Source organism: Callospermophilus lateralis, chromosome 18 (assembly GCF_048772815.1).
Source record: "Callospermophilus lateralis isolate mCalLat2 chromosome 18, mCalLat2.hap1, whole genome shotgun sequence".
Lineage (NCBI taxonomy): Eukaryota > Metazoa > Chordata > Mammalia > Rodentia > Sciuridae > Callospermophilus > Callospermophilus lateralis.
The window spans coordinates 17,897,595-17,922,908 of NC_135322.1; the positions used below are offsets into that span (position 1 = coordinate 17,897,595).

At 56.4% G+C, this 25,314-nt stretch overlaps 1 protein-coding gene across 2 annotated transcripts; it reads right to left on the bottom strand.

The window, feature by feature from the left end:
* Positions 1–1,584: 1,584 nt before the first annotated feature.
* Gramd1a (GRAM domain containing 1A) lies at positions 1,585–25,248 on the bottom strand. Of its 2 annotated transcripts, XM_076838363.2 has the most exons (20): positions 25,179–25,248; positions 24,084–24,370; positions 14,386–14,596; positions 14,278–14,298; positions 13,717–13,801; positions 13,497–13,600; positions 13,329–13,424; positions 12,496–12,576; positions 11,014–11,126; positions 10,700–10,850; positions 10,054–10,252; positions 8,846–8,989; positions 7,171–7,289; positions 6,950–7,092; positions 5,508–5,611; positions 5,255–5,428; positions 5,069–5,156; positions 3,859–3,966; positions 3,658–3,778; positions 1,585–2,046 (listed from the first exon to the last, which is right to left on the bottom strand). In XM_076838363.2, the coding sequence occupies exons 2-20, from the start codon at positions 24,341–24,343 to the stop codon at positions 1,948–1,950; spliced, it is 2,421 nt and encodes an 806-aa protein (XP_076694478.1). In that variant the 5' UTR covers positions 24,344–24,370; positions 25,179–25,248; the 3' UTR covers positions 1,585–1,947. The 2 variants fall into 2 exon arrangements, with proteins under 2 accessions (XP_076694478.1, XP_076694480.1); XM_076838365.2 differs by lacking the exons at positions 24,084–24,370; positions 25,179–25,248 and adding an exon at positions 21,074–21,229.
* Between the last annotated feature and the right edge of the window lie 66 nt (positions 25,249–25,314).

Below are 25,314 nucleotides of genomic sequence, written 5' to 3' on the forward strand. Positions count from 1 at the left end.
GCTGGGGAAGGTTCACTCCCTTGTCAGGGTCACCATACAGCTGGCCTAAAGTGGACCTGGAATGCTGCCCTGGCAGTGGTGGGCATCCTGGGCTATTAGGATGGGTGGCTTGTGCTACTAGTAGTTTTGCCAAACAGAGAGACAGGGGTGGGGCTCTGGGTCATGGTAGGAGTGAGACTCTTGATGACAGGTGGCTTCCCAGATCCTACCTTCCAGTTCCCATTGGGGCAAAGTCCCAGAATTCCCCTGGTCCAGCCTTGCAGGGGAAAGAGGAAGCAGGGTGTGGGGCAGGTCCAGGGCAGAGGGGCAGGGAGCCAGGGATACCCGACACCTTTGTGGTCTGGGCTTTTACGCCAGTCTCCCCTGAGCTGTGAAATTCCCCAGCAGAAAATAACCCTCCTGCTGTTCCCTAGGCCCTTCCTCTGTGGGGGATGGTAGGTGGAGGCACAGTAAGGACAAGGGCACCTCCTGAAAGCCTTGTAAGCTGCTGTTCATCTGCTATGGGCTCGACGCTGACCTCAGCACTTTCCTATTAATTCTTCCTACAAGGTGTTTACAGGTGTCGGAAACTGAGGTACAGAGTGGCTGACTGGCCATAATTATAGCACTAGAAGACAGAAAGGCTGACCACCCTTTGCAACTTGCGAAACACCTGGTTTCTATCCAATCCCAAAGATCTCTCAAGGGCTTCCTCATTCTGAAACCAGAACAGGGTCTGATGAGGTGGATCTGGTTCTAACTGCACAGGAGACTGTACCTCTAAGTCCATTTTCCTAGCTATAAAACAGGGGTCCAAACAACCTCCACCTGGGTGGGCTGCTGGGGGATCCTAAAGGAGGTTAGAACCTGGCATGTAAATACGGGGATTCTAAAGGCCAGGCGTGGAGTCTGTCTCCTTGCCAGGTGTCCTCAGATACTGTAAATCTTTATTTGCCTCTACCTCAAGGAGCCACTGTGAGAGTAAAATGAACATCCAATCTCAGCACAGAGCATGGTGCATATTTGGTATTCCTTTTTTTCCTCTCAACTTTTCTGCAATAAGCATAAAGTTCATTGAATACTTACTCTGTGCCGGGGCCTGTAATAACATGGATTAACTCTTTGGGTTCTCATAATAGCGGTTCTCAAGGTGTGGTCCCTGCAGGACCACTGTCAGCCTCACCTTGGAAGTGTTAGAACCGCAGCTCAGGCCTGCCGGGACCCACTGAGTCCGAAACCCCTGTATTCTGTAGCAGCTTTCCAGGAGATTTCCCTGTGGTTAAATCTCAGATCCGATAACTTCTAACAATCCTAAGAGAAAGGTGCTGTTATTATGCCCACTTTACACAGAGGAAACACGTCCAAAGTCATTGACCTGCTAAGAGGCAGTAGCTGAGCCCAGACACGGGGATGAGTCTATCCTTGGTGCCCTCTCTGGACTTGATGATGCAGAGCTGGTGTAAGCTGCTGGAGAGGGGGAATCCCCAATGACTTCAGCACCTGCTGCCCCAGGAAATGGACAGATACGGCCTCCCCACCACAGTGGGATCCGAGTGCGACGGGAAGCCCCTACCCGTTCCGGGACCCTCCAGGCACAGGCACAGCCACTTCCAACCCTTTATTGGAACTCTGTCAGCCCCAAATAAATATAATACATTAAACCCAGAGCTGAGGAAATCGTGCACCCCAGGGGGTACCCCCACAACCCCAGCCAGGCAAAATAAGTTAGTGCGGGGCCGCCAAAGGCCAGACCAGCTCCCTGGCCGGGTGGGCGGTGGCGGTCGGGCTTGCACACGCTGGTCTAAAGTGCATCTTGCTCTGTGGTCCCCACGTCTGCATGGCCCTCGGCAGGGCCACTGGGAGGGGCAGGCGGGAGGTTCCCGGCGCTCACACCGTGCCAGCAGTGGCCACCGGGGCTCTTTGTGTCCTTCTGTCCATTTGAGGGGACAGCTGTGTGGCCGGGTGCCCTCAGGAGAAGCTGTCATCAGACCGTGGCTGTGGCTGGGTGTCAAAGGGCGGGTCCGAGACTGTGATCCCTTGGTGCAGCTTCTCCAGCGAGAACTTCATCTGCCAGGAGGGGGCAGAGCAGGTGAGCACTGAGAGGGTGATGTCAACCCCATCCTGCGGCCGGGAGGCCACGCCCCTACTCAACACAGGTCACCAAAGCCACGCTGCACCCCGCTGCACCCCATTTTAACTTCTCCGAGGCAGCAGAGGATGGTCTCAGTGTGAGCGTGAGGTCAGGTGGCCTGGGGTTCCATCTGGGCTTTGCTGTTACTGCCCTGGGCCCACGTCCCTCATCTGAAATGTGGGTCAGTGTTGTCCCTGTTTCATGGGACGATTTCGGGGACAGGATGAACACTGGAACCTGGCCCACAGAAAGTGCCAAAGGTATGTTAAGGATGATTCTTTCCCCTGTGACCTTGGGCAAGCTCCTGACCCTCTGAACCCCAGGATGCTGCGTACCTCCTAACTCGCTACCAGAGGGGAAACTAGAGCATCCCTACAAGGCTGGCCAGGAGGGTCACCCGCGCTCAGCACCCAGGGGAGCCCCGCCTGGGCAAGTGCTCCGCCTACATCTGCCGCTACAATCAATCTGCGAAGTCAACTCTGTACTCACAGCAATTTGAGAGAGAAAAATCATCAAAAATTTAATGCAGAATGGAAGAGTTCTGCCCTCCTCCTCTCTGAGCCTTAATTTCTTCCCCATCATGACCCGCACAGCCTTGGGGGCATCTCCCCGTGAGCATGATTTCAGGGTGCAACAAGGGTGATCGACTGGCAATTTTGGCTCTGATCACCTCAGAACCCTGTTTCCCTTCACCCCCCTCACACACACTGAGGGCACCTACCCCAGCACCCCATATTTGCCCTGACCCACCACAGCTGCCTGCTGGAGTCCACTGGGGCCGGGTATGCTGGGGGGCATCCTCATCACATGGGCAGGGCATGCTGATTAGACTCCTACTGTGCGCCTGGTGCTCCATTCGCCTGACTGACAGCACACATCTATGAGGTGTTGACTTTTGGCCCAGCGTTATTCCAAATGTTAACCCACTCCATCCTCACAAGAGGTGACATGGATTATGTGATCAAGGCTCAAAGTAAAGACACTTGCACAAGATCACACAGTAGAATTTGGACCCTGCCCTTGCACTACATGGGGACTTGGGTCAACTCCCTTTTTGGAGAACCTCTCATCTGCCTGCAGATGCTATGACCCCTTTTGCCAGAAGGGAGCAAGAGGAACAGGACTGCATCTAGCCCAGCCCTGGCTGCAGTGATTGTTTTGGGGATGGGCCCATGACCCCAGCAGCCAATGAGAGTGAACTCTCCATTGGAGTGGCAGGTGCCACACCTTGATCATCCTGCAGCAAAGGAAACGCCCCAAACAAAGCCAACCCTGAGCATCGGCACAGTCAAGAGATGCTCTCAGAGATGGATTCTTATTACTATCCAGGGACTGGATCTAGCCATGCCTGAAGGGAGCCCCCTGGACTTTTTTCCAAGATAAGAACCAATAAATTCCTTCTTCCATCCCACAGATGCCTCCAGCGACTCTGTGAGGTGGGGACTAGGAATGGCTTCCTCATTTTGCAGAGGAGGAAACTCAGGCCCAGGGAGGGGAGGGCATCTGGCCCCACAGCCCCGCCTGGGCCCTGGCTGGAGAAGCCCTACCTCATCCAGGAGCTCCACGGACGCCCGCAGGATCCGCCTCCACTTGTGCACCTCCACGCTGTGGAACTGCTTCTGCAGGGCCAGGATCTCCGCCCACTCGGTGGCCGTCTGAGGGAACTTGCTGCAGGGACAGGGGCCTGAGCACCGCCCCGGCCTCCCCAACCTGCCCAGCTGCCCAGCTTCCTCACACTGCCCGCTTACCCTTTGGCCAGGGCCAGGCTGTGCCACGACTCAAAGGTGTGGGCCGTCCTCTCCAGGGACCAGAGGCGGTAAAAGAGGAGGGCATTGAGGGCGATGAGGACAATGAGGCTGGGGAGGAGGGGGGTGGTCAGAGGTCAGTGCCCAAAAGTCAGGCACTGAGCTCTGGACACCCACACACACAACCACACCTTGAAGGGGGCCTAAGACTACACCTCCATCTTTTCAGAGGATGAACCTGAGGTTCAGAGAGGGTAAGAGACAGGCTTAGGGATGCACAGTATGTAGTTAAACAGTCAGGGTTCAAAACCAGGCCTGGGCGATACCCATGCCCTTGACCACCACCCTAGGCCACATCCCTGGGGGACCCAGGGGGACCTGGAATAGGGAGACGAGGCTGCAAGGGGATGAGACACAGGGAGGGGAGGGCAGGTGGGAGACGTGGGACCCTACCTCACACAGATCCTGGGAGCAGTGAAGGGAGCAAAGAGGTGAGAGCCATGAGCCCGAGCCGGCTGCCCCCCTCCCCCGCCCTGGGCAGTGCTGGGGCAGGCTGGCCACGTGGCTGCACCTGAACTGGTCTGGCAAACCGAGGCCCAGGACGGCTGAGAGTGTAGCCCCCTGCCCTCCCTCCCAGGGTCAGCTCAATCCCAGGGGCCTTATTTCCCTTCCCCAGAGCACCTGTCCCCTCCCCACCTTGATCGTGGGCCTTGCCTGCTTGGGTCTCAGCTCAGACATCCTGTGCTGTCCCAGGAAAGTCACCCAGACTGCCCCTCTGTGGGGCCTTGGAGGAAGCAGGTGCTGCCCTCCCGCTGCTCCCCACCCCAGTCCTGATCCCCTGGGCCCACATCAGGTCCGTCTCCCCGAGGGCTGTGGTCACTGTGGCCAACCTCCACCCGGCTTAGAGCTGGGCAGGGACACAGGAGTAAAACGCACCGATGGCCTCGTTCACTTGCACACCTCTCCCTGCTCACCAGGCTGATTCTTTAGCCTTTGGTGCCTGATCTTCCGCTCCCCCCGCCCCAGCCCCCATCAAGGTCAAGTTACTCTGACCTCCCATAGCCCCCTGGGCCTCACTCTTGCAGCAGAGAACTCTTCTCCATGACAAACTGAGCATCTACACTGTGTAAGGAGCACCAAGCGAAGCCCAGAGCGGCCAAGCACTTGCTCAAGGTCCCACAGCAGCCTGTAGATCCAGGCCTCTCTTACTCACACGATGCTGATGAGAACCAGGGCGTTGGGGATGCCTGCCCCAGGACCCTGCTCCATGGACGGTTCTGAGAAGCGGGAGCTGAGGGAGCCTGTAAGACAGCATCAGGGTCAGATAACGGCACACAAAGCCACCCCACCCCAGGCCCCCAGCGCCTCCACCTGCCTGAGCAGGCCCTGAGGAACGCACCCGAGGTGTGCATGCCAGCCCGGGTGCAGGGGTCTGGGTCCGGGTGCTGGGGACCATCTCCGTGACCCCTCCAGCTGAGGGGCCGCTTTCGCCTCCGCAGACCTGAGAGCAACCCCCGGGCCTCCTTCCCGCCTTCCTCTAGGGACAGCTTCTCGGCCTTGGCGAGCTCCCGCTCTGGGAAAAGAGAGAGGGCTCTGGATGTGTACCCCGCCGGGCCACGACCCCACCCGCCCCGCGGGCCCTCTGCCCCTACCCAGGTGGTGGAAATAATCCTCAATGCCACTCCACGAGTTCTTCTCAATCAGGGACTTCACGAGGCTCCACGGCTGTTTCCGGTAGCGGATCTCTGAGGACACCCTGGGGCAGAGAGAGGGGAAGAGGGTCAGGGCCAGGGTCCCACCCCCTGGGGAGTTCCCTTCTTCCGCTAACTCAGAGAGTCCTCTGTCACTCAGACACACAGATGCGCTCTCTCCCCGCCCACTCACCTTCCTGGACCTCCCCCTAACCTGGCCTTGACCCCGTCTCCGTCCATGCCAGCCATCGTGGCCAGTCTCCCCGCTGCCTGAGCCCTGTCCACTCACATGCTGATGTCCTGGCCCAGATCCCCCCACGGGCCTCCCCACTGGGCTGCCGCACCCCCTCCACACGCGGGACAGAACAGCTCAGCCCAGCTCGTCCTCAGCTGAGCTCCTGACCCTCCTGCCTGCCTCTCTGCCTCCGTCAAAGGCAGCCCTGTGCTTCCGGGGTTCAGGTCAAGCACCCAGGGGTCCCCGTGACCCTGCCCCTTCCTTCATATGCACACGTGGACTCCATCTCAGCCAACCCCGTCACCTCCTCCTACAAACATCTGTCCAAGAATCTAAATTCTCCTCCCCTGGGCTGCCTGCCCTGGCCCAGCCTCCACCTGCTCCTGCCTGAACACCGTGGCCGACTCCTCCCTGTCAGGTCTCCTGGCTCCTGTTCCTGCCCTTGTTATCTGTTCCCACCTGCAACCAGAAGGAGCCTGTGAACATCTGAGTCAGGTCAGGGTCTCCCAGCTCTGAGTCCTGACCCTGTGCACCTCACCAGGACCATGAAGCCACCTCCTTGATCTCACCTCTTACTCTTCCTCCATTGACTCCGCTCTAGCCATTCCCACACTTCTGCCTCAGGGCCTTTGTACTGCCATTAGCCCTCACCTCCTTCATGTTCTTATAAAATATTCTTTTCTTAGAGAACCTTCCCCTGATCAGAAAAAATCAGGGTAAAATCTCTGCTGGTCCAGCGCCTCCCACGCTCTTTAGCCCACTGTGCTTTTCCCTAAAGCTTTTATCACTAGTGAATGTCCTGCAGGCTCATTATCATTTTTATTGGCCAATACCCACCCAGAACATGAGCTCCCCAAGAGAGGGGCTTTTGTTTAATTTTGCTGTAGCCCCATGGTCTCGAATAGGCTGGGCACACAGTAGATGCTCAATAAACAGGTGAACAAGTGAACTGTTCACCTGCACACTCACTTGCCCTCTCCTGCTCAAACACCCCCTGCAGATGGGACCAGCCATCCCCAGGGCCACCCTCTCTATGCTCTGCTGTTCAGAGTCCTGGGTCTCAGGGACCCAACACTTCTGTTCCTCCTCCAAGGTGAGATCTGCAGCTGACTCAGGGTGAGGAGAGTGGAGTAGGGCCCTAAGGCCACCAGGCCAAGGGGTGACTCACCGGAGCCGCGCCTTGTTCCGGGCAAGGCCCAGGATGCAGTAGCGGTGGGCCGTGTAGAAGTAGTCCTGATACGGGATGCCCTGCGTCAGCACCTCCGAGTCCACCACGCACCCACCTGCCTGCGGGCCGCGTCGGAACAGCGTCTGCAAGGACGGGGAGGAGGGCGGTCAGAGCCACCCCACGGAGCCATTCTACCTGGCTGGCCACCCCACGGGGCCCACCTGTGTCTCCACCACAGAGGCGCTCTTGGGGCCCAGCGGGTTGCTGATGGGAATGGTGTAAGTCAGCACACGGCGCTGGTGGCACTTGCTGTCCCCACTCCAGGGGCTCAAGGTCACATCTAAAGAAGAGAAGAAAAGAATGATGGAACCATTCTGGGGTCCTCTGCCCTCAGGATGTAGGAGACTCAGTCTTTTTGAGGGTTTCGGTTTCCTGGAGATTTGTCCCCAACCCCTGTCCTTCCTTCAAGTCCGAATCTTGCATCTACCCCGCCTTCCTTTTAGGAATCCGTGACAGTTACAGCAGGGCTCTCTTCTGATCCCTCCTGGGGCCATCCCATCTACACCTGCAGCCTCAGTTTCCCCCTTTGTACCAGACTGGCTTCCCTCCCGGACATCAGATCTAAGCACCTGCAGCCTTCTGGGTACCTCCCGCCTCCTCACCCTATAGAGCCCCACTGGCCTTAGCCCATCTTGGGTCCCCATCCCAGTGTCCTCCGGGCTCCTACTGGAGTCCTAGACCTCGCCTCCCTAAGGTCAGCTCCACCATCTGTTCAGTGCTCCTGGGGACCCTTCCTGGTTTGGCCCCTTCCTGCCTGCCCAGGGTTCCTCCCCAGCCTCCCGCTCAGCACCTGCCCTTGGACTCCGTTTCTGGTCAGGGATATTTGGGTAAAGCCAAGACTGACCATAACCTATCTGCCTGAGTTTTCTGCCTGATGTGCCAATCCTCGGGACGGAAGCTGGTGCTGTGAGGCCTGTCTACTCCCAACACAGGGCACCCACCGTCCTTGGGACCACAGGGGAACCTACACTGTTCACTTTCAACAGAAGAAACAAGAAACAAGGAAAAATTAACACCTGACTAAGGCGCCGCCTGCTGGAATCTGTTCCCCAGCTTCCCTAGGCAATCTCACCTCAACCCTTCCTTCTCCCCAGGGGCTTCTCACCTCTCCAGCCCCGACCGTGGTGTCTGCCTCCAGTCTTAGAGGAGGCCTGACCTCGCTGGCCTCCTCCCCTGCCCTCTCCCTTTCGCACCCTCCTCAGTTCCTCCTTCCAGCTTCATGTCCTAGCAGCCCCTTCACGGCCCTCCAAACACAGCTGCCCGCAGGCCCCACCCCGACCTCGCATCACACCTGCAGCAGGTGGTACTTATTTGTGCATTTCCTGCCGTTCCCACTAGATCCTGGGCACTGAGAACAGGAGTTAATCTACCCTGGTCTCTCATGGTCTCCAAGCCCTGCACGAGTGGACACTGTGATCATTACCTGGTATTTATTAGACACTTACTATATACCACTGTTCTAGGCACTACCCTAGCACTAACTCATCTAGTTCTAATGGGAACCCCATAAGCTGCTGCTGTGAACAGTAAACAGAAGAAACTGAGGCACAAAGTGGCTGGGAACCTGCCCAAGGCTACAAGGCTGGTATGAGGCTGAAGGCTTCAGCTCTCACAGATGCTATTTTATTTTATTTATTGAGACAGGGTCTGGTTGTCAAGGCTGGCCTAGAACTTGCGATCCTCCTGCCTCAGCCTCGGGAGTGGCTGGTATTACAGGACTGTGCCACGGTGCCTAGGGCCAGGGGCATTGCTTTCACTGCCCGACTCCCGGCTGGTCTTCCTCGCCTTTCTCCTATACCTGGGTGACCCTGGCATCTTCTCTGGCCCGCCCCTGACCTGTGAACTTGCACTGCTGCAGGAATCCCTGGAGGAAGGCTGAGTCCGAGAAGAGCATCTGCTGCAGCCGCTCGGCTCCCACGTGGAAGACGGAGTTGATGAGGAGCCGGCCGGAGAGGTCGGGAAGCAGGGCGGCCAGGTCAGCTAGGAGACAGAGAAGGGCCGGGACGATGTAGGTCCCATTCTTCCCGCTCTCTGGGTGACCGCTCCTCCCCACTTCAGGCCTCGTGGGCTGGATGCACATCTATCCTCCCGGACCAAAGAGAACTCAGACGCCGTGTGTGTGTTACCCAGGCCAGCCAATCAGCCACAAAGATTGGTTTGGGGGTGGGCCCACTCGCCAGACTGAACCAATCAGAAGCAATCCTAAGATTCTTGCTGTAGCTATTGGGAAAAGCAGGCCCCTTCCCTTTGAGCTAGTGTGAGAAATAGAAAGTCTGGTGGTCCTTTTTTAGAACATAGTAAAGGCTTAATTAGATCCAATTGTAGCCCTTCCCTTTTGCCCGCCCTAAAGTTAAATTAACTAATCACATAGACTGTGACCCCGAACTCCTCCAATCAGCATGAAGGGCAGCCCTGCGTAGGTTAGATATGATCTACAGCCGCCTGCCCAGGCGTAGGGGTTTCAGTAGCGCACCTTCTGCCGAAAGTAAAGGTTTGCCTTGCCCACCCACTTTCTGGCACGTGTTTGATTTTTTGTGGCACCTCGTTATTTCTAACACTAGGTTTGGCAGGAGCTCTGTCTGCCCCCACGAGAATAAAGGATACCTTGACAATTCTTTGGCACGGAGAAAATGAACGGAATAACTGGCCTAAGCACTTTAACACGCACTAACATTTAATTAGCCTTAACGACAAGCCTAGGAAGTGGGCATTATTACTGCTTTCCCCATTTTCCAGATGGGAGAATCAAGGCTCAGGGGGGTTCGACAATGTGCCCACATTACATAATCCTGGTTAGAAATTAGGTCAACCAGGATTTGGACCCCAGCAACCTGCTTTCCAAGTCTGTGCTCCTCTTCTTCCTGCCAGGCAGCCTTTGAAGCAGAGCTCAGGACAGAGACTTAGCAACGCCATTTGAATGCCATCTCTGCCTACCTCCTGCATTTTTTAGTCCCATGAGCCAATACATCCCCTCCTGCTTCACTCTCCTGAGAAAGGGTTGTTGTGTGTGAGGAAGGGAGTGACCTGGAGCCCTCCCTCCTCACCTTCCTCCCCCGTGGACGAAGAGGAGTTACTTGTGTCGGTTAACAGCTCCTCCCTGGGCAGCAAGTCCAGAGGGCCCAGGGAAGTGGGCTCCTCAGGGGGGCTGGGCTCTGTACTCAGGGGTTCTGCCACTGGAGTCACTGTCTGGCTGGAGGAGGCATCTGGCTGGCTGTCCGTCTGCTCCTCCTTGTCCTCCTCTGCCTGCAGAGAAAGGATTCATACAGCCTTGCCCCACCCCATCCCAGCCGGGGGACCTCCCTGGGTGCACACTGCTCAGACCTTGGGCAGTGAAGCCAATGCTGGGGAGCTGGTGTGCACACCTGGGGCTCAGGCTGAGCTGCGAGGTCCCGGGGACACCCAGATGAGGGCTCCTCTTAGCTCCAACCAGGGTTGTTTGGGATGCTTTCTGCCTTCCTGTTCATCTGTCTTTCCCTGTTCCACCATCCACCCATCCACCTTGCCCCTTCTGCTTCTCACCCTTCCCATTTTCCATTTGTGTCTCTTCCCTATCCAGCCCTGCTTTCCTTGACCATCTTCCCACCTCCATCCGTCCCCTCCTTCTCCCGCCTCTTAGCTGGTCCCTCTCTGCCATCCTTCCATTGTGTCTCCCAGTCAGCACCCTCCTCTGTCCTGCACCCTCCGGCTCACCCCATGGTCTGCATCACTGCTGGCCCGGGACAGGTTGGGGGTGATGCGGCCACGGCGCGATCCCACGGGGCTTGGCTCCTGGCTGTGGTCGGCCGCCCCAGAGGGGGTGATGTCGCTCAGGGCAATCACGTCTCCTACGTCCTTGGGGCTCCTGTAGTGAGGGAAAACGTGGGACCACTGATCCTCCTGCCCCATTCACCTTCCTGGGCCTCCCAGGCCCTGCACACCCACCTCAGTCCACCTGGCCCTCCTGGAATTCTGCACACAGCCCCATGTGGTCTCTAAACCCTGGAGCCCCTCCACCTCCAACTCACCCCAGACCATTCAGCTGCAAGGGGCAGACGTAGTCCTCATCTTCGCTGGTGAGGCCCAGCTCCGAGCCGTAGCACTGATGCACCAGGTGCCAGAGCTCGCGGGGACTCAGCGTCTGGGGAGGCAGGAATGGGGTTGACCTCACGTCCAGCCAGAGCCCTCCCTTCTAGGTTCCCCACCAGGCCTCCTGTTCCCCCGACGTCCACAAGGGGGCAGCATGACCTCATGAGCCAGGCACCCCGCCTCCGGCAGGAAACCCATCTCCCATCTCCCGGGAAGCCAGACGCCTGCCAGACCTTGTGCCTGGGTGCTACACTTCCGACCTATCAAGTCCTCCAAGGCTCTAGCCAGTTAAGGTTCCATTGTTACAGAGGAGAATACAGAAGTCCAGGAGGCCCAAGAATGGGAAGTTATATGCTTGAAGTCACTTTAGTGAATCCCAGTTGCCTCTGGGATTCAAGTGCCGCCAAACTCCAGAGCTCATGTTCCCACCCACGATGGCTACAGTGCCCCCGACTCTTTCTTCAGGTGTCCTCAGACGCCCTCGGGTTTCAGCTGCCTGTGCTCAGAGTGGCTGGATGACAACAGTGATGAAATAATAACAGTGATAGTGGTGGCAGCAGCTGGCACCCACTGGTGTGCCATGAGGCGCCCGGCATTCTGCTAACCCACCAGGACTTCAAAACGGATCTGGGAAGTGGGCACTAAGATACCTCCTTCATTTTAAGCCGGGTGCACTGTAATATGCCAAGGTCAGCTGACTGGGAAGTGGCAGTGCTGGATGAGCTCCCAGGAGGCCGTGGAGAGCTCTGGCGCTAGCCACCGGCCCACCCACCTCAGCCAAGCTGACATCACCCAGCGCTTCTTCCGGACCCAGCTCTGGGTGTTGTGAAGTAGGGGCAGTCCCCACGGGCCAGATGGGGTTTAATGACTTGCCCCAGGTGGCACTAATCAGTGATGGGGCTGGAACTGCAGGGCCTGAGTTGTGACTATCCTCTGCCCTTGGCCTCTCTGGATACTAACTCTGCATTGTCCCCTCAGGATCCTCTTGCTTCTGGGGGTGACCACAGCTGGAGCTGCCCCCCGGGGATAAGAGGTCCTCAGATGGCAGGGCGCACACAGCAGAGCTGGAGGAGGGGGTGCGGATGTTCCAAGGTGCTGCGGCCCCCAGCAGCAGCCTTTGTGTGAGGAGCACCCAGCATTCCTGCCAGCAGAACCTTGCTGCTGACCAGTGCGGGGCTCTTCCCCAGCCCCAGGGATGAATAATGACTGGTTTACACCCACTCCTCTCTTCTGCTGGAGACTCAGCTTCAGAATCAGGCCTGAAAGAAGCCTTTGGCTGTCCCTGGATGGACCTATGAGGCTTATGAGGCCTGGTGTCCATGGAGAAGAGCTGGGGGTTCCTCCTGTTCCCCGAGGTCTGGCACCCCTGGCTCCATGGTCCCCTGGCACCCTGCTCCTCCCCCAGGCCTCACCAGGCTCACCTTTTCCAGCAGTGCATTCTGCCAGAGGCGGAAGATAAGGAGGAAGCAGCGGTCACGGGCCCCAAAAGAAGTGAAGAAATGCTGCAGAGAAGAAGGGCGAGTGAGGGCCAGGGGAGATGGGGCGGGGCCAGGGGGGACAGGGTGGGGCCAGGGGAAGTCCTCATTTGGGACTATCCCTGCTGCTCTGTCCTGATGTACCCACTCATTTGTCCCTGCATTCATTCCACAAAATAGTTATCCTGTGCCCAGACCTGCAGGGTCACCGCAAGGTGGAGACAGCCCATGGCTCTTCCTCAGAGCTCACAGTCTGGGTGAGAGACAGACCCTTCTCTAGACAGGGTCAGCTCAGGGCACTTTCCCAGCCCCCTTGGTCTCTGAGATGGTCAGCTGATCCACAAACACAAAGGAAGTTTGCTATGAAGTCTTCCCCTGCCCTCCCCGCTTCCTGTCCTGCCAGGGGTTGGACTAGCCATCTTCCAATGAACTGGCCCTGAGGCAACAATGCAGAGGACAGGATGGAGCATCAGAGGGGCGTCCAAGGGGCAAGGACATCTGAGTTGCTAGAGACATGGGAGGGAAGGATTTCACTATGTCCCTGCGCAGCTGTGTGAGGAAAGGATCTGACAGGAAGTTGAGGTAGGGACCCAGGTCAGAGAGGATGGGAGCCCAGCCATGGCAGGGGCTGGGAGAATAAAGAGCAGGTAACGGACCTGAGAGAGGTTTGGGGTGCAGAAGAAAGGGAGCTTGGCTTTGATTGGCTTTGGGTCAGGGGAGCGGGGAGACTGCTGAGATCAGTGACTACATGGTCCCTGTCACTGGGTCCCTGGACTCACCTTTTCGCTCTCTGTACAGATCTGGATGGCGTTGGGGATCAGCTTGGCCGTCTTTTCCTTCTTTAGACACGTCACTTCCTTCAACTGGATGGAAATCTAAAGGGGGCAGGAGGGTCAGAAGGGGCCAGGGCCCCGCCAAGCTGAGGCCTCTCCCTCCCATCAGCTCACCGTGGTCTCCCAGCGGAAGATGTTGCTGTAGAAGCAGATCCAGTTCTCAGAGAGATAGAGGCGCCCCTGAAGGAGGATCTCACGCTGAAGAGCACAGGAGTAATCTGAGAGCGGGAGAGACAGGTAGATACTGGAGTCACCTGGCTGGCTGTTCTGGCAGCCCAGAGGCTGGGAACACAGGTCAAGGGGGTGGGACCAGGTCTGGGGTGCAGGAACTCACCCACGATGAGGCGCTCAGCTTCAGGGAGTTTGCTGAACAGCTTCCGGAAGTCCTCATTGCGCTGTTTGTAGGTGGGGCTCAGCATCTAGGGGAAGTTCGGGAGAGAAAACCTGGATGGGGATACCCACCCCCAGCTTTGCCCCACAAAGCTTCCAGAGCCCCCTCAGTCTTGCCAGCCTCTTAGGCGCTCTGAAGTTTCAGTATCTAACCTGCTTCTGCCTTCTATTGCCCATGACATGAGGATCCCTTGAATGACAGCTGTCATTTTCTGATTTCTTAGATCAGCCAGATCCTATGTCAAATACTGCCAGCATCACCAACTCCCATTGACTGTCCCCTTCAGCCTTGTAAGGCAGGGGTATTTCTTAAGGAGAGTTTGAAAGGCCCAGAGAGTTAACTGATGCCCTTTATCACACAGCACATAACAAGCAGCACAGGATGTGCCTCTGGTCTGCTAATCGCAGCCCCTGTTCCTTGATTGCTTCAACTTGGGGCTCTAGGTCAGCAGATGGCCCCCTCCCTCCTGCCCCCTCTAGCAAGTCCCCTTGCCCAGATACTTACACTGTACCAGCTCTGCATCTTCTGCAAGGGAAAGAGAGGAGTTAGGATGAGGCCTCGGGTCACCCACCTTGCCACCCCTCTGTGCCCCCAACTGGCGCTTACGCCGACCTTGCTATTGCGGATGAAGTTCCGGCTGCCCAGGCTCTGGGTGCTGGGGGTCCCAGACATGCCACTCTTTTCTGAGGAGCTATCTGACCCCTTCTCCACCATGGTGCCTGGTTCTGGCTCAGGAGGGGGCCGGCTTGGGGGCAAGAGCTGCAGCCGCTTGCGGAGAGACGGGGAGCTGCTGGGTGTGCTCCGGCCAGAGTGGGGCGTGGTGCTGGGGTGGAGAGAAGAGGGGTGCTGAGGGAAACAGGCTGGGGACGGGGATGGGCCTGGGTTTTCTTTTCTGTTTTGTTTTTGAGGGGGCCCCAGGGATTGAACTCAGGGGCACTTGAGCACTGAGCCACATCCCCAGCTCTGTTTTGTATTTTATTTAGAGACAGAGTCTCATTGAGTCGCTTAGGGCTTCACTAAGTTGCTGAGGCTGGCTTCGAACTCACAACTCTCCTGCCTCAGCCTTCCGAACTGCTGGGATTACAGGCGTGCACCACCACACCCTGCCAGGCCTGTTTTTGAAGGCCCATCAACCCCCATCCACCCACCCTTCCATCTATTCACCTGTCCATTTGTGCCTCAGTTACCTCCTTTACCATCCAGAGAGTGATAAACGCACACCCTCGTCTTGTGGTTTGGAGGGTTAAACAAATCACTATGTGTAAAGTACTGAGTTCCTCTAACAAAGCCAGGTCCGTCTGAGCTCTCAAGAACACCTGCTTCCCCCCCAACCCCTTGCAGTGCTAGGGATGGAGTCCAGGGCCTGAGCGGGAAAGCGCTTTACCACACTGAGTACATCCCCCCATCCCAGCTCTTTTCATTTTATATTGAGACAGGGTCTCACTCAATTGCCCAGGCTGGCTTTGGACTTGTGATACCGTGCCTCAGCCTCCGGAGTAGCTGGGATGATAAGTCTGCGCCACAGCACCTCCTTTTTTTAAAAAACATACTAATTCATTCATACAACAAATATTTATCGAACAGTGACTTTCCACTTAGTTGCTCAAGCTAAAAACTTAAGAATCTTTTTAATTTCTTTCTTTCTCCCAAACATTAATTTCCAATCTGTCAGCAAGTCCCACCAGATCCACGGCCACACTCTATTTCCAGGGCTGGGGATGTAGCTCGGGGGTAGAACACTTGCCTAGCATTCTCAAGGCCCTGGGTTCCATCCCCAGCACACACACGCACAAAAAAGTAAAACTACTTTTTTTTCTTTTTGGTATCAGGGATGGAACCCAGGGGCACTTAACCACTGAGCCCCATCCCCAGTCCTTTTTATTTTTATTTTTTAGAGACAGGGTCTCACTAGGTTGCTTACAGTCTCACTAAGTTGCTGAGGCTGGCTTTGAACCTGTGATCCTCCAGCCTCAGCCTCCAGAGCTGCTAGGATTACAGGTGTGCACCACCGCCCATTATTTCTTTTCTACCGACCTCTCCCTGTTCCAGGCTCCATCCTGCTGGGCACCCAGAGGCCTCCATCTCAGTCTTCTGCTCCTGTCCCTGCCCCCACAATCTGTTCCCACTACAGCCTCTTCTGGCTGTGACCACCTGAGTCAGATCAGGGTCCTCCCAGCTCCAAGCCCTGCCCTGCCTTGACTGCACCTCACTTCAGGTTCAAGCCAAGTTCTCACTCTGAGACCCAGAGCCCCAGTGACCAGGTCCTGTCACCTCCCTGACCTCATGGTCTCCCCTCTCCTGGTTGTCCCAGCCATTCCAGCCTCCTTCTGTTCCTTAAGCTCTCAAACTTCATTCCCATGATAAGGCCTCTGCATCTTTGGTCGCCTCCACTGCAGCCCGGGCATCGCCCGCTCATCTCATTCATCTCCAATGCTCCTCCTCCTGGTCACTCAGCCCAGCATGGCACCTCCCTAGTCACACCCCATGTTATCTACACTCACCCTGGTTCATTGCCTGACGTGCATATCAGGAGGCCCTGGTTACTACTTGTCACCTAGCACCCCAAACTGTGTGGGACACACAATAAACATGGGTGACTGAGTAAAGGATTCCGTGCTGCCTGGAGCTGGCAGGAGCAGAGCCCGTGGGCTGTGGCTCCCGCCCTTGGAGAGTTAACCTGGGGGTGGGGAGATGTTAGACAAACAGAGCACTCGGATGACTGCGCAAATACAGACTAATAATAAAGGCTGTGGGGTAAGCATCGGGAACTTTAAAGGGACATTCACTGTGGACTCCTTATCAGGAGCTATGGCCAGCTCTCTGTGTGCTTAATTTTATTATTCCTCAAACAATCCTGTGCACCTGATCGCATCACCATTCCCGTTTCATAGAGGAGGCTGCGTGAACCACTTGCCTAGGGTCGGCAGCTGGTTTATTTCAGGGCGGGATTCCAACTGGGGGCAGTGACCTGTTCTGGGATGCAGGTGGGATTCCCTCCACCAGGAGGGGCTCTAGCAACTCACCTCTCCTGCCACCAAGCATCAGCACACACCCTTCCCTCCGTCAAGCCCACCCTTGCCCTTCTCTGCCCAGCAGATTCTTATGTGTCCTTCAAGACTTGCTCACGCACCCTCTCCTCACTCCAGTGCCCCTTGTCCCTCGCCTGACGTGCGTATCAGTCTGATGTCACTGTCTGATGTCAGCTCATTTCCCCCACAGGTCTACTGGCTTCCTGACGGCAATCGTTGGGGCTACTCTGGTCCCTGCTTTGTTCAGTGTCTGTCCCAGCCTTGCTCAGGACAATGCAGAATGAAGCAGTCACATACTTGTGAAATGAATCTGTGGAATATATGAATAAATTAAACACAAATGGTGGCTCAGGCCATTGCCACTCTTCCTGGATGAGCCTCCTTGGTCTCCTGCTTCTGCCCCTGCATCCAGTCTGTGCCCACCTGCAGCCAGAGCCAACCTGTGCAAACCAGACTCAGGCCACCTCTCACCCCAGGAAAGCCGGGATCTGGTCCCTCTTGACCCATGTCACCTGTATTCCCTCCCCTGCAACCCAAATGCTTTTTCTTCCAGATGTCACCTCCTTCAGGTCCTTCTCGGTGGACACATCTCAGGACACCTCCCCCCAGCCCTGTGCCCTATTTGAAACCACACTGCCCACCCCTGATCCCCTTCTCTGCTTTCTCTTTCTCCTCAGCAGACCTCTGTATCTCCCCCGGATTCTCAGCCCACCGCCTGGCCTCGGCCTAGCACACAGTAGGTGCCCTGTGCAGATCTGCACTACGGAAGGACTGAATGAATGATCCATCACCTCCCTCCCAGAACTTGGATTCAACCAGGCGTATAAGTTGCAGAACTTGGACTTGTAGGTCTAGGGGTTTCCAGTCTCAGTGCTGCCATTTCCTGTGTGACTGCAGGCTGCTATCTGGACCTTCCTGAGCCTCAGTTTACTCTGCTATATAATGGGAATAGCAACTGCATCCACCTCACAGTGTTACCTGGAGGGAAAAAAAGTGACACACAAAGCCCAGCATGTGGAGACACTTTGGTTGGTTGGACTCTTCTCCCTCTTTCAGGGGCCAGCAGATAAGGGGCCTTGCCACCATCCCGGCCCCTCTACCCAAGATGTTGCGTGGACCCTGACAGTGCCTCCCATGTACTTAGGCTGGCGGCAGGAGCCTCCATCATTCGCAGTCTAAGCATGCTCTGCACCTACCCTGCACCTGGCACTGGGGATACACAGGGACACATGGTGGGGTGGGGGAACACACAGATCCCTCTGTAGGGACAATGTGCCAGCTGAGGAACCCAGTCAATCAGTAAGAAAGCATATAATGAGGTTGATGACCTCAGACGCTGGCTAGTGCTCCTGAGCAGCGCTGCTCAGCATGGCCCCACACTGGCAGCACCAGCAGCCCCGGAAGTTATTGGAAATGCAGATTCCAGGACCCTGTCCTAAGCTCCAGAATCAGAAATCAGGGTGGGCCCCGGGAGATTCTGCTACACGCTCACAGGCGAGGACCACAGAGACACAGGACGGGACAACTAGGAGCAGGGATGGTTTCTTTGGTGAGAGAGTCTGCAGAGGCCTTGCTGGGCAAGGCTGTGGTCATGAGGACAAAGAGCAGATCTGGCAGAGTGGGAGAACGGAGAAGACAGTTCTAGGTGCAGGAACATCAAGTTCAGGCACAGGACTGAGCTTGGCAAGTCTGAGGAAGAGTGAGGCGGCCAGCAGGCCTGGGGGAGGCGGGGAGGGCCCAGGCCAGAGGCCTGTGAACCCTGGTCAGGAGTTTGTGGGGTTCACCCTGAGGGTACTGGCGAATGGGGAGGGGCTCTGAGGAGGGGGTGATCATGCCACTCCTCCAGCCCCAATCTTCTCACCTTTGGCCTGAAACACAGCCCTGCCCTACTCTCCCAAAGCCAAGGTCTAGAGGCAGGGTGCCTGGGACAGGTTCAAGACACACAAACCGGGCAAGGCCCACACCCCAGTTCTTGCTCCTGGGCAGGACAATGAGGAAGTGCCCAAGGGCAGGCCCAGCCCAGGGTCTGCCCAACCAAGCTGGCAGTAAAGAGTGAAGGGAGGAGCCCAAGCAGCTAGAGGACCGTTACAGGGGCGGGGACTGGGAAGTGTGGGTTTTTGCCACTGCAGACACTTCACCTCAGACTTCCGGGGCTGCCCGAAGATGCCTCTGGTCAGAGTGGGGCAATGCATACACAGGTGTACCGAAAACTCAGGAGGGTCACACACAGCTAGTGTCCTGGGCAAACTGCAAAGTCTGCCATATGCACACAAACACACACACACACATCGACACACAACGGTAGTGTCACAGATATGCTATATCACGCACAGAGCCAGGGTCCCAGAACAATTACAAACACACCCAACCGCAGCATTATAAATATGCTACAGCAACACACAAAGTTCTGGAAAAGCCACACACACACACACACACACACACGTGTAAACTTGCACATATACAGTACTGCAGAGGGTCACAGAAACACATTGAGAACCACAGAAAGTCCCAGATAAAGGACATTCACACACAGCCTCAAGAAAATGTCAGGAAAGCATCAAAGGCAAAAACCGTTCACACAATCACAAAGAAAGCTACGTGGCCCCCAGCTAACACACACAGTCCTAGGTAAATGAAGTCATTTGGTCAGCCTGCGCTTCCTGCCCTCATGGTCTCACTGTCTGTCAGGAAAGACAAAGCAAAGGCCAGTTTTAAAGTGACAAGGGATGGAATTGTCAACTGCTGTTGATACAGCAGAGAACCTTGACACACACACCATGAAGGACTCCGGAGTAATACCGTCCAGGGGGCTGTGGGCACACCTTGACAACACAGTGGCCAGATACTGAATTAATGTGTAGGACATGCTTCACAAACGAAGGGGGACAACATCAGTTATCACGGTTACTGCCTCCAGAGAGTCAAGGTTACACCCAAGGTCTCAGGAAGGAGGGTCCCAGGCCCACAGAGAACCACCAGGGGTCTCTCTCTCTCTCTCTCTCTCTCTTTCCTCATACAGACAAAGCCACAAAGGGTCTCAGCGGCACACAGAAAACCCCACTCAATATACAACAATGTCACAAATGGATACGTATGGAAAGTCATCCAAAGACAGAACTGTAAATTACAGGCACAAACAGAGGGTCACATCGACAGAAACAGATTTCCCAGACATACAATGTCACTAATGGGCACATGGTGGTAATTTACATTTGCATACAAAGCTAAATAAGAGTTTCAGAGTTAAATTACAGGCACATAGGAACACAGCAGGTCATGGAGGAACAGAGAGCCCCAGACACATGTCCACACACTAGAGTCATTATGGAACACACACTGGGAACTCGCGGTGACACTTGGAGCCACAGATGGAATTAATGGTAAATTCCTGCACAAACAACCAAGGAGGACACAGGAGCCCCAGGGCGCAGGTAAACACTCCCAAGTCACTAGCAGGTTTGCTCATGGAGTCACAGATGGAATGAAAACACATCACACGCTGTACAGCCAATGGTGGGTCCCAGCAGCAGGTGAAAAGCCCCAGACACACACAGGTCACTTGTGGGAGCACCCAGGGCCACAGACGGAATTTATGCTGAATTACACACACAGACACCACCGAAAAGGATCACAGCTGCTTCACACGCGCCAAGAGCCCAGACAGACCTGCAGACACTTGGGAGACGCAGTTCAGATGGGAAACATCGTCGCACACGGTGGCCAGACCCCGGGAGGAGCTCAATTCCGCGCCCACTGGGCCCCAGCGGATCTCGGCGCTGGGTCCTCGGGCCACGCAGAAGCCCCCAACCCAGCGGCAGCGGAAGACGGTGGGAGGGGGCGCGCCCAGGGGACCCTGTCCCGGGCCTGCCGGGGCTGCGCGGCCTGTGGGCCCGGCTGGCGGGGACTGGCCACGGTCCTCCCTCCTTCCCGGGACCACAGACCCGGCCGGCCTCGCGCCAGCCCCTGGCCCCCGAGGGCCGAGCCAAGGCAGGCCTGGGGACCCTCCCCGCAAGAAGGGCCCCGGGCTCCCCGCAGAACCCCGCACGCCGGCGCGGCGCGGGCCAGCAGCGGCCACCCCGACCGCGGGCCTCCCCGCCGTCGGCGCTCCATCCCCGGCTGCACCCCTTGCCCCGTGAGCCCCCCGCACCTCCGCTCCCCGCCACCCGCCAGGGTCGCCCCGGCCGGCGCCCACGTGCACCAGCTCCCGACCCGCCACCCCTCGCGGCGGCCTCCCGCTCCTCCCGGCCCGACCCCGGCCGCCCGCTCCTTACTCGAACATGGATGCGGCGCGCCCGGCCGCAGGGCAGGGCAGGGCTGGCTGAGCGGGGCTGGCTGAGCTGGGCGACCCCGCAGGGTACCGGCCTCGCCTGCCTCGGCCGCCGCCCCCACCCGACCCCGCCGCCCGCACAAAAGGCCGGAGCCGCCGGAGGCCGCCGCGGCGTCAGCGACACCCCCTTCCTGCCCCCGCCCCGCCGCGTCACGGCGCCGCCCCCTGCCCGGGCGGGGACGGCGGGAGCGACCCGCTGCGGCCTAGGAGAGGACCGAGAAGCTAGGGGAGTCCCGCTCACCCAGGGGGTCGGAAATGGGGAGGAGGACAGGGACAGAGCGAGAGAAGGGGACACAGAGGCTCTGCTAAAACCGAACACCGGATGGTAACTGCCTGGGACACACTGGGCGCACTCTCCCCTGGCACCCAGAAAAGGGTCCTCCTTCACCCCCTCCTTAACCGACACCCATACCCCAGGGAGGACCAGGAGGGGTGGGGCGAAGGTGGCACCGAAGTGCTGGGAAGCCGAGGTGTGTAGGTGGTTTTGGGGGGAACCGAAGAGCGCGGGAAGGGGTGGGGCTCCCTTCCCCCCCCCTCCCTTCCCCCCCCCCCCCCCCCCCCCCCCCCCCCCCCCGTCTCTCAGCCTCGGTTCTGACTCCAGGACTTCGGTCTCTGGGGACTTCGCAGTCCTAGTCCTCCTGTCAGAAGCCTGTCCCCTCTGTCTCTTGTTTGTGCTGTGGCCCTGGGCAAGTTACCCCAGGCCTGGGCATCCCACTAACTCTGTAGTAAGGGCTTTCCCCGACAGACAGTGCTTTTAGAGATGGGAAGCCCGGCCTCTGGGTTTGGGGAAGATACTGACCTTTGGGGAAGTGATTTGCAAGCCACTCAGCTGCGACGTGGGTCAGGCCCTTGCTTGGAAGCCATAGCCTGCACCCATCTCTGCAAGGTGCTGTCTTTTGGTTTCCTGAATTCCTTCACCAAAAACACATAACATGAACCCCAGCTCCCAGCTCCTAGGCTCAGGCCCCCAGCACAGGGACTTGTTCCCCAAACCCCTCTTCAGGGTGGGCTTCCCTACCTCTTCTGAAAAAACTCCATTCTCTGGTAGTAGAATGAATAGGACATTATCACCTTATGTGCAAATGATTATACGACCTGTAAACTCTAAATCATGCACCACCAGATGAATGAGAAGTCATACTCCGTTTATGTATGATGTGTTAAAACGCATTCTACTGTCAAGTATAACTAATTAGAACAAAATTTTAAAATTGTAAAATGTTAAAAAACAAAAAAAAAGTCCATTCCCATCCCTTCCCAGCCCTTAACCTTTCCCTACCTTCAACCCCCATCCAAACAAAACACAAACAACCATGTCTCCTATATTTGGTGGTGGCCAACCCCAAACCTCTGAGTCTTCCTTCACCCCTCTCTTTAACAGACACCCACACCCTATCTATCACAAATCTTGTCAGCTCCACCTACAAACCTTATCCAGAATCTAAAATCCTCTCCCCTACTCCTTCCCGGACTATCCCACCAGCCTCATCCATCCCTGGTTTCCTGTTCTGGTCCTGTCCTGGCTCAGGGACACCCAACCCCCCAACCCCACCCCCAACATACACCTCATCCCAGGTAAAAGCCAAGAAGAGCTCAGTTTGGCCCCTACAGCCCTAGTGCTTGGCCTCTCTCACCTGTGGCTGCCTCCTCCTAGGTCTCCCTTTGGCTCATTCCCCCAGCCACCGTGACTCCCTGCTGTTTCTCTCTCTAGGCACCTTCCTGTCCTAGGCCTCCTGCCTCTCAACTTCCTCCTGCTAACCCTTCTGCCTAGGAAAGCTCTTCCCTATTCTTCCATGGCTGCCTCTCCTCCTTTGATGTCCAGCAGGTCTTTCTTCCACCCTTTCCCGTGCCCCATTGCCCTCTTTATACATTTCTCCTTGCCTGTTTCTTCTTTTGAAATGCTTTCACACTTTTAAGTAGGGTTTATTTCCAACAGGAAAAAATTATCATGGCCATCTAGGTCTCCATCACCCATATCCAATAGATGTGGACGTTTAACCATTTTGTTTGAGATCCTTACAAAAGAAGAAGACGAAATTATCTATTAAAGTTATAGCCAAAGGCCCAGCTCCCCATCCCCACCTGCTCTGCCTGGGCACCCCAAGGTGCCCCCTGCCTCAAAGCCAGTTTGGTCCTTCCCATGTGATTTCCTATCCTTTTCCCGCATCAGGATGCATCCACCAACAACATCGCCTGTCATTCGGTGTCTTTGAAAAAGATACATGATCGGGCTCCTAATGTACCGTTTTGCAACTTGCTTTTTCTCATCCCCAGACAGCTCTACTTCATAAACTTCAGCTCTATGGAGTGTCCATTGTTGGAAGAAACCACGTTGAGTATTTCTATTCAGGTCGTCATAGTTCTTTCCTTTTTTTCCCCTTGTGCCCTTGAACCTCCCAGTTCCTGTCTCTCTGGGCTAGAGGTAGTATTTCTTTGCAGAAGTTTTGTTTAAACTTTTTTTTTTTTTTTTTGGCCTGTGAGCTACAGCAGGAAATACCTCTCGCATTGCCTCCGGCACACACTTAGGAATATATGTCATGTCACAGAAGTTGCAGGAAACCACACTGACGCTTGCTAAGCCCCATATGAGGTGTTACTTTCAATTCTATATTATTTTGGTGTAGGAACTAAGTGGGATCACAATTGACCACATTGGTTTCATGACCCTTATGTGGGTCCTCACTCATAGTTTGAAAAACACTGAGTGTGTCAAATGGCCGGGGGGCAGGGTGGGTTCCACTCTAGTCTTGCTAGGCAGTGTTCAGTTGTGCCAATGCACACTCTACTACGACTGTTTCATCATTTCCAGTCCCCACGGGGACACCCTCACTAACCTGTAGTCCACCCACCTCCACCTAGGCAACGACAGCCCACAAGGATCCCACCCTTGAACATGAGTAGAGAGAGAGAGGAAAAAAACCAACCCACTATCCGTTCCACTGCCCAGGTCTCACCTGTCCTGAGACAGACTTTCCAGATCTGGGGTCCTCGGTCGCTGCAAGCGTGGGGTGTTTGGGGTGGAGGGGGGTGACTCCCCGTCACTAGATGGTGTTATGTGAATGGTGGGCACCTCCAGGAACCTCCATGACTCAGGGGCCAGGCCCTGGGATCTCTCATTTTGTGCCCGATGCTCAGCTGAAGGAACAGGAGAGTCCTGGGCACTGCCCTGGGAACCTGGGGGCACCCAGGACAGCAGGGGTAGGAGCTCAGCCATGAGGAGGCTTATGGACAGCAATGTGGCCTGTGGGGTAGGAAAAAAAGATAGGTGAAGGGAGGAGGCCCTGTCCAACAAGCCCCTAGCACCGTCCCCTCCTGGGCCACTCAGAGAAGTGAGTTTTGGGGGTCGGGGGTGTCACAGAGATCTGGGTGGGATTCTCACCTCTTCCAACACTCTTCCCTCATAACCCTGAGCTCAGTTCCTTCTTCGGGACACTAAAGGTCCTAGTTCAACATCCTCGGATGAGTGGACAGTGTCAGAGAGCTTGGTCATGCAGAGCACCCAGCCCAGGCCACCCATGAAGCCAGTGCTCAGCGAATATGTGTTCACGTCCCTGGGCTGGGAGTTTTTCTAAGTATTCACTAAAACCAGGCCCTGGGCGCTCTGTACACTCCAGGCCAAACCCCACGTCCTTTCCATATACCGGGCCAAGAAGGAACCAGGCCTGAGTGGGCCCCAGAGGCCTGATTAGTGGGAGAGAGGGGCAGAATGCAGGATTTCCCTTCCCTGTTTGCCCAGCACTTGCCCCTCCCAAGACAAACAAGGGGAAGGTGGCTGCTTCAGCCTCCAGAGCCAGGGAGGAAGCCTGGCCAGTTCCTGCCACTGCGGTACGATGTTGGAGGCCACTTGGGTCTGGGGAGGCTAGACAGGAGCCTGCCTGTCCTCATGGCCGAACACAGCGAAGGCTTCCTGGGATCTAACCTCCCAGGGAGCCGGGAAGGAGGGCCCGTGGAACCCCGTGAGGATTCCTCTGGGTTTGGGGAAGAGCCCAGGTTTTGGTTAGAGGCCAGGCCGGGACCTTACCAGGAACCCTAGAACCCCATTACCCTACCTTGTGGGCTCCTCCTTCTCCTCTCACAGGTTTGAGGCTCTACGGTAAGGGAAGGAGACCTGGCCCTTCCTTTTATCTCTGAGTCCTGGTTGGCCAGAGAGTCATGACCTTCAGGCTGGAATGGCATGTCCGGCTG